We start from the raw sequence: 8757 nt of genomic DNA on the forward strand, positions 1-8757 counted from the left end.
GTGTTATGCAAAGGGCATTTAGATATTAGTGATATACTTGATAGGAACAGCCAATAGCAGAGATACAGCAGGGTTTAGATAGGAAAGTTAATCAGCTATAGACTGGTGGGTCCAGTCGGCAGATAAGAAAAGCATTCACAGCTACCAGCTGAGCACTGATAGACACCCACACATATCAGTCCTTCCTTTCACTGCTCCCTCTATATCTTCCTGTCAAGCTTGTTCAGTGTACAGTTTGTCAGATTGTGGGTGAGCTGTCATGAGGAGACTGTTGTTGCTGGGGGCCACGGCCTTCTATCTCTGTGTGTTAGTCGCTGCTGACACACAACCCAACCAACAGGGAGACAAATCTTTCCCTGAGAAGGATGGAGTTTTACAGCTGAAGAAAGGACATTTCAACAGAGCACTGAGAAAACACAAGCAACTCCTGGTGTACTTCCGTAAGTTGTAAGCATAAAATTGACAGTGTAAGAGTGATTTGAATGATTTGAAAGTGTCTGTGAACTGCCTCAAAACCGAATAACCACCTCACACTGCAGCAGAGTCATCATAACTTTATGTATCCTCACTTACTGTGCGTGTTTGTTTTCACGTGTGTAGATGTTCCTCTGTCTGGAGAAGGCTATCGTGTATCAGCAGCGTTCGAAGGTGCCGCTGCAGAGCTTCAGGGGTCAGAGGTCAAACTGGCAGTGGTTGATGTGACAAAGGAGAAGGACCTGGCTAAAGAGCTCAATGCCACAGGTCCCCCAGCAATCAGACTGTACCTCTCTGGAGATAAACACAACCCTGTTCCCTGCCCTGGTATGTGCAAATGACAAATACTATCTCCATTACACATTAATGTCTGTGCTTATTATTTATGGAACTGTAATTTATCAGTTTCTTAAGCACTATAATCTCAGTAAGGTCACCTGATTTCAGACAGCTCAGTTTTGTCAAGCTATTCAAAAGTCTGGGGTTACTGCTGGCAACTTCCTGGTTGAAGAATAACTGAGCCAGTCAGGACCTAACTTAACATGTTCTAATTAGGATAAAAAAATTAAGGCACTTTTCATGATTATGTGCATGTATTTGCTTGACAAAATATTGGCATGCAGAATAAGCTACAGCACTGTTTGAGCTTCTGGAATGTTGCAGTCTACTGCTAGCAACATTAGCATTGCAGCTAAAGTAGCACCATTTAGTGCAGTGCCCCTGGAAGCTTCCGTGGGGTAAATACTGATCTAATTTTACAGCTGTAATGGAAATACACCATTAAATAGCTCAGTCTGGAGTGAGCCTGTGACCTGTTTCCCCCTACTTCCAGTCTTTATGTTAAGATAAGCTAATCATCTCATCTGTAGTGTTAGGTATTTTTAGTCAGATAGAAATTAGATAGATACTTTATCTATTAGAAATGTTTAGTGGAGATAGTATGTCTAGTTAGACTGTTAAATGCTTAGGCATGTTTATGAGTTTCTACAGGGTACATCTGGTCAAGGATAACTAGAGAGAAGAGTTGATGACTGTCAGCAGACAGGATGTTTAATATTATTATTATGATGTGTATAACTGTAGCCTTAGCCATAATATGTTCTTATGTTTAATGTCATGACATGTCACTAGAGGTCGTGTGAGAATGTTTTTAGCTACACACCACTTAATCAACAGACACAGACACATTGATTTACTTTATGTTTTGACTACTGCTATGACCAGCTGCAAAGCTGGCAACAGAGACGTCTCGGTTGACGTTCCTGTGTAGTATGGGGCTAGCCCAACCGAGGGGATATAATGTATAGGCCTGGTTTGGTTCGGGGTCTTTCATCTTTCATCTGCCTGCGTGCAGTTTGGAGGTGCAAGATACCTGAGCATGTCATGTTAATTTTACCTGTGATCCTTTGAATAAATCAGCACTGTTTTGTAGTTACTTGGACTGTCTCGTCTCTCAGAGTCAGTATGGTAAAAAGTACCGGATACAACAGTAGCTTTACTTTTACCAGACATATGAGATTAGTATTGATCCTCCTGTCTAACATATTTCACCAAACATTTTTTTAATATCAATCAAGTTGTTCACTATTATTTGGCTTGGATAAAATTTTGAAGGTAAAAACAATTTGATTTCTTGGAATGTGATTCAGTGCCTCAGAGCTCGGCGTCCATCTTGACATGGCTCAAACGGAGGGCGGGGTCTGTTGCAGACCTCATCACTGACCTTAGCCAATCAGAAGCCTCAGAGGAGCTCACAGTGGTTGGATTCTTTAAGGTGAAAACCAGCTGTTTGATTTTTCTTCTTTCAGGTTTGTCACTTTGCTCATGCTTAACAATTTGCATGAATTTGTACGTGTAGGAGCTCAGCCACGAGCATGTCCAGGTGTTCTATGATGCAGCCATCAACCTTCCTGATGTTCGCTTTGCTGTGACACAGAACAATGAAGTTATCAGCAAATACAGAGTCACACATGATTCTGTGCTGCTGCTCAAAAAGGTACTTTCAATACAGCTCAAACTTCACACAGCCCAGCCACAGAACCCTACTATGCCAGTGACAGAATTTACATAAATAACAAAAGGCTCATCACATTGAGAAACTGGAACCAGACCAGTTTTGCCACTCTTGAATAATGGTTGCAGCTCTACAACAGACAAAACAAAATGCATGGATACATCTCAGGTAAATGCTTCCCAACAAAAAAGTTTCAGTTGAATAAAACTGTAGCACTTAAAGATTAGTTTGTTTTTGTCTTAACACATTTTATGGCTGCAGCAAATCACAGCATGTTTTGATATCACAAACTAAAAAAAGCTTGTATTGTAATCATTTTTGAAGTTATTTTCAAGCTTTTAGCCTTTGTTTGATAGCACAGTAGAGAGAGACAGGAAAGCAGGGTGAGAGAGTGAAGGGGAGGGCTGTGACAGAGGTTTGCAGCTGGACACAGATGTGCATCCTTACATGGACACCTGCCAAAACCACTGGGCTATCCAGAGCACCCTTAATTATTCTATAAATAATTACATGCTGTTTACATTTATTTTATCATTTTTAAGTCTGGACTCGTTGATTATAAAGTGAATTAGATGTTTTTGATTTGATGTTTTTTTTTGTGTGATGATTGTATTTCAGCTCTTTCATTATAATTCAGAAAAATGAAACCATTTGTTTTATTGTGTTTCCTTTTACACTGACTCTTGGTGTTAAAAGAATGAAACAGAGACAAAAGAAATAGTGTAAATAATCAGAAATACATAACTTTATAAGAGCATGTTAACCTGGCCCGTCCTCAGGCTGAACTGGTCGTGTTGGTCAGTGTTGACAAACTATAGGTTACATCATTAGAAAGCACAACGCTTCTCTATAGCTAATGGTGTAAACTAATCAGTTCCTTGTTTTTAATTAGGCTGCACACATAACGAAACAGTGATGCATTTTCTGTCATATATCGAGTGAAATTCTTAGTGTATAGCCACTTTACTCCATCAGAAAGGCAGCAGTACAAAAAGTGCAGGCTTTTAGTCTCATGTCATTCTTGAGAAAAATACATAAAACCACCACTGTTCACTTTATGATTCTCTCTGGTTTGTTTGTTTCAAGGACTTAGCGTTACAGATTTGTAACCACTTTATTTTGGGTGCACCATTTTGGACACTATAAAAGGAGGTGGCTGCTAAAACAACATTACATTCATAAATTTAAAGAGCAAAAAGCAGCTGTCACATAATATGAACTGTGTGATTTGAATCTTTAGATAATCACACATTTATAAAGAAGTAGACCAGCAGTTCATTGCAGTCTAACCTGTGTGTGTGTCTGTTTATGTCTGCTGCAGTCTAAGCTCATCCAGGCTTATAAAATGACGCCTAACACATCTAAAGAGGAACTGATCATCTTTATCACTGTCTACCAGATGGACCCAGTCACTGAATACACAGGAAAGGTAGAGTATATGATGTATTTCCACATGCATATAGTGTACAGTAACTGTTCTACTCCAGAGTTGACTGTATTGGTATATTTGTGAAATATTTTGCTTATATTTACTGACTAACATAAGAAACTAACCATGCATCCTCATAACAGAAATAGCTGAGAGCGTGTACATTATTCTCTCTCTTCCAGACAGCCACTCAGATCTTAACCTCACCTGTGTTACACCATGCCCTTCTCTTTGTCAACAAAAGCTCTGCAGACTTTAAGGAAATTTACTCTGCCTTTAACAGCACTGCAGAGGCATTCAGGCTGAAGGTACACACACACACACACAGAGGTTCTTTAAATAGCAGCACACAGGACAATTTTGGTGCAAGGCTGGAGTTGGAGTGCTTGACTTCTCTAAGTGTGTTTGTGTGTGCTAAGATCTTGTTTACGCTGGTGGATGTGGATGAGCCTCGTAACGGCAGACTAATGGAATACTTCCGAGTGCGAGAATTTGAGGCTCCTCTCATCAGACTGGTTAACCTGACAGATCATGTGACCTATCACCTGCCCTCTGACACTCTGGATAAACATACCATAACACAGTTCTGCCAGTCCTACCTAGAGGGCAAGGCTAAGGTAAACTATACTTAAATCTGGTGTGTGATACATAACAGAAACTGGGATGACAGGTTGTTCTGTTGTACATCATGTTTGTCTGCCCCTTAATGTAACAGCCTAAGATGCAGAGTGAGCCGATACCTGAGGGATGGGACAAAAAGCCAGTGAAGGAGCTGGTGGGAGTGACCCTGGAGAAAGTTGCCTTTAACCCCAGCAAGACTGTTTTCGTCCTGTTCTGTATGTATGAAAAATACACTCATTTAAAAACTACATGGAAAGCATAGATATTGCATATTTTGCATGTGGAAGCACAGTGCAAGTTAATATCAGTAAGTATTCACAGTCATGTATTTGCTTTCTTCCAAAATCTTGCAGTAAGATATCCACTTGTAGTGATTACAGTATTATTAAATGATTTAATGGTTATGTTTAGGTGCTCACAGCACTTAGTTAAAACTAGAGTATGTAATGTTTTTTATTATTTTAAATGAAATATGCATTCAAACATATCTCATTGTGGAGAGGTGCTGTCAGAGGCTTCAGTGATGGGGACTCACTTAACAGCCTGGCAGCAGTGCTGAGATATTTCCCTTCGAAAGGTTTTAAGCCACACCTTTCTATCCAGTCAAAGAAGGCCAAAGTCTGGGAGCTCATAGCTGTTAATCAATACCATATGCACTTCTGGTCACTGGTCAAACAGACTTCAAGCTAGGTTTAGCTGCTAGAAGATGCTTTTGAAAGAGAACATGCTCTATTTCATGCCCTGGGTCACCAGACACTTCTTCAGCATGACAGTGGCTCTAAACATTCTTCCAAGGTCACTGCTGTATTCTTAAGGGAGAGCAAGGTTAAATTGCTGCAGTGGCCAAGTACAGTAATGTCATGAGCACCTGCTCATCAAACATCAAGAAGGTCATCCTCCAGGAATGGAGCAAGATAGATCAGACAGTGTGTTGTGAACTTGTACACTTGATGCCTAGAATGGGGATCTTTTAGAAATAAGGTTATCTATCTTTATGTTCAGAGAGCGAGTACTCATTTACAGTCTACTGTGTATTTCAGATCTGCCCTACAGTCAGGAGTCCCGCGCTCTGTTCCCTTTGTGGGAAGAGTTAGCTGAGGCCTTAAAGGAGCGAGAGGACGTGGTCATCGCTCGCATGGATGCCTCAGCCAATGACATCAACATGTCGATGCACGGACCGTACCCATCACTCTGCCTGTTTCCTGCTGTGTATGCTGAAAGGGTATGAAGTATTGCTGGAGCAAATAATTGTTGGGGTATTTGTGTCTTACGAAATGCAAACTAGTAACAGATGTTTACAACCAACAACAAAAAACAGATACTGCTAGTAACAGAAATATGTCATGGGGCAAACCTGGTCTTTTTATAAACAGAAACAAAAATATCATGTTAATAAGGATAAATACATACTTATAGTATACTATATTCCAACATATCCACTAAGAAATCTCAGCGACAAACCGAATAAATTGAGTGAATAATGTTCATTATGTTATATCTGTATTCTCATCAGATGCTGGTTTACACTGGAAAAAGGAAGTTGAAGTACCTGGTTAAATTTTTAGATAAAGAGATGGAAAAAGCCAAAAAAGACAGAGTTAAGGTAAATCATTTTATTCACAATGCAGTGGTTTGAGTTTGTATGACTGTGTGTGCTTGAGAACTTTAAATAAAAATTCCTTCCTTTGTGTCACCAGGAGGATGAAGACAGGAGGAAATATATTGAGGCCATAAAAGCTGAAGAGGCAAAAAAGGACAACAAAACCAAAGATGAGCTTTAATACAAAAACACAGTGTATGTGTTTGTGTGTCTTACTTTTGAGTCAGTACTATCTAAACACCAATCTAGTTTTATTCAAACCATCTGTCAAATCAAATCCAATAAAGTCTTCAAATAAAAACTTGGATGTTACAAGACCTTTCGTTTATTTAGCCACTACATACACTGGTATATACATGTATTTGTCAGCACTGATTCATTCTCATCCACAAGAGCTGAAAAGTGGGATGAAGAAAACAAAAGTAGTTCTATGTGTAAGGGAATCATGGGCTCAGTATAGGGTCACAAATATTTTTTTATTTGTAAAAATGTTTTGAATAGGTGTCAAAGACTGAAGATAATTGGGTTTGTGAACATCTGTGTACAGATAGAAAGCAGCAAATTGCACATAGAAGTCAAGTTAAGCTGGCCTATGTTGCATGCATCCAGTTGCTGACTATGATAAGATTAAAAAAAAAAACTTTTAAAATACTAAAGTCTCACACCTTGTCACATCTAAAGACAATGTGTCGTTAGACAGTTTTTAGTCATAGACTATCATTTTGCAAAGATCTTGCAGGGTCAGTATTTGCAAGACTGCAACCAGATTTCTCTGGAGGCTTCTTCCCATATGCTCCTGCATTACAGCTGAACTTGTGTGTGCAGTGTTTTGCGTGGAAAAAACAGCCAAAAAGAAAAAGAGAAGACACAGTAGAATGTGGACATTCTGTTGTGTCTTAACCACTAGCCCACCAGGGAATGCTCCATGCTTATGATGTTCATTGCCAAGACTAAAGACTTTGGATAATATTAAACAGTTAAAAATATACATAATAATAATGTTAAACATTTGATTTTATCAGAACATCAAGAGGACAAAAAGACTGACTTAAAACAGCTCAGATCACTAATTTACATTAAAAGACTGATATGATACGAGTGTGTTAAGACTCGCATGACTTTATTCCGACCTTGGAAATTTGTCTGCGACAAGAAAACGCTTAAAAAGTCATTAGGTATAAGGCCGTTTTTAAATACATGAATCTGATTAGGCAATGACAATCCAATCACAGAACAGAGTTAGACTGTCCAATCAGAGGGTAACTAGGTCTCACGTGGTTTACTTCCGCTACAGGTTTTAAAAGGAAGATGGAAGATGGCGCGCGCTCCTTTGGTACGTCGGTGAGTTGCAGTAGAAAATCACAGTAAAAATGTTATGTTCATCGTTATATATACAGCGCACGGATGCCTAGCTATTACTGTGAGGTAAAGCAGTTGAACAAATGTATATTTCCGAGTTCAGGTGGGCTATTTTATCTAGCATTAGCCAGAGTTGACGTTAGCAAAATGTTGCTAGCAAGAAACTTCTCAGGCTGGCGGTGGGCCAGGCGTGTGCCCGCTAATTGGTTCCATGTGTTGTTGGGGTCAGTTAGCCATCCAGTACACTTTAGGTTTGGTTGAGCATGTTCACTCTAATAGTGAGACAAATCAGTAAAACCTGCTTCTAGGCAAATTTGCTATGACTTGACTAGTAACCTATCCTCTGTTGGATCTACAGTTGACTTTCAGATTTATGATAAACTTATTGTCTGCGGAAATGTTATAAGGCACGTCGAACGTATCTGGGCTAGATTTGCGCCCTCTTGTTTTGAAAGCCATCATGTTCTGTAGTGTTTAGACGACGCTGTTCTTTTAACATGCATTTCTTTTTTGTAGTGGAGTAGGTTCTTATGCAAGTACAGTACATGAACTTTTACTGAAATGTTGTTGAGTTCTGCTGCCACCTCTGTGTAAGACGGTCTCCATTTAGACTGAAGTCAAGACAAACAGCTGCCAGTCATCAAAGATCAAAGTGTTTGTCACATGCACAGTTAGGAAACACGTTTACTTGTACAATGAAATTCTTACTTTGCCATCCGCATGAATGCCACAAAATACAAATGAAATATAAAGTAGATGAGTAACACAAAATCTAAGGCACTTTAAGCAGCAAATGCAGCAATATAATAAGAGAATGTATGCTGCATGGGAGAATCTAGCCACAGGGGTTGCAAGCCAGTGACTTCTTTGCCGGTCCCAAGCCTGGATAAATAGAGAGGGTTGCGTCAGGAAGGGCATCCGGCGTAAAAACGTGCAAAATTTAAACATACGAATCATCAGTGTGAATTCCATACCGAATTGGTCGAGGCCCAGGTTAACACCGACTGCCACCAGTGCTGTTGACCTACAGGGTGCTGGCGGAAATTGGACTACTGGAGAGGAGGTAGAAGGATTTGTAGACAAAGAAGAGGAAAGGCAGGAGTATAGGTCTGAGAATAGGGATTCTTAACGTTTGCACAAAGACAGGGAAAGGTAGAGAGCTGGTGGTCATGATGGAGAGAAGGAAGGTAGATATACTGTGTGTGCAGGAGACCAGGTGGAAGGGTAGCAAAGCGCGTAGCATTGGAGGGGGATACAAAC

At 39.9% G+C, this 8757-nt stretch overlaps 1 protein-coding gene and 1 long non-coding RNA gene across 5 annotated transcripts in view; both read left to right on the plus strand.

The window, feature by feature from the left end:
* Positions 1 to 259: 259 nt before the first annotated feature.
* On the plus strand, positions 260 to 6393 carry LOC109968220 (protein disulfide-isomerase). Its single transcript, XM_020614321.1, has 11 exons — positions 260 to 440; positions 601 to 801; positions 2124 to 2248; positions 2333 to 2470; positions 3810 to 3917; positions 4100 to 4225; positions 4337 to 4534; positions 4633 to 4753; positions 5579 to 5760; positions 6052 to 6141; positions 6236 to 6393. The coding sequence occupies exons 1-11, from the start codon at positions 260 to 262 to the stop codon at positions 6317 to 6319; spliced, it is 1554 nt and encodes a 517-aa protein (XP_020469977.1). The 3' UTR covers positions 6320 to 6393.
* A 996-nt stretch (positions 6394 to 7389) lies between these two features.
* Positions 7390 to 8757, plus strand: part of LOC109968233 (uncharacterized) — a 7522-nt gene continuing 6154 nt past the window's right edge. Inside the window, exon 1 of one of the 4 annotated variants that reach the window (XR_002276067.1) lies at positions 7390 to 7479. This is a non-coding gene — a long non-coding RNA (uncharacterized LOC109968233). Of the gene's footprint in view, positions 7564 to 8757 lie in introns of all 4 variants that reach the window. The other 3 variants (XR_002276070.1, XR_002276069.1, XR_002276068.1) reach the window with 3 other exon arrangements.

Source organism: Monopterus albus, unplaced genomic scaffold (assembly GCF_001952655.1).
Source record: "Monopterus albus unplaced genomic scaffold, M_albus_1.0 scaffold144.1, whole genome shotgun sequence".
In the NCBI taxonomy this organism is placed as follows: domain Eukaryota; kingdom Metazoa; phylum Chordata; class Actinopteri; order Synbranchiformes; family Synbranchidae; genus Monopterus; species Monopterus albus.

Bases quoted from the DNA above. Each gene is read 5' to 3' on its own strand.
- LOC109968220 (XM_020614321.1), top strand. From the start codon at position 260: ATGAGGAGACTGTTGTTGCTGGGGGCCACGGCCTTCTATCTCTGTGTG. The intron at 2,249-2,332 runs GTGAAAACCAGC...TTGTACGTGTAG, and splicing joins CAGTGGTTGGATTCTTTAAG to GAGCTCAGCCACGAGCATGT. The intron at 4,754-5,578 runs GTATGTATGAAA...TGTGTATTTCAG, and splicing joins GACTGTTTTCGTCCTGTTCT to ATCTGCCCTACAGTCAGGAG.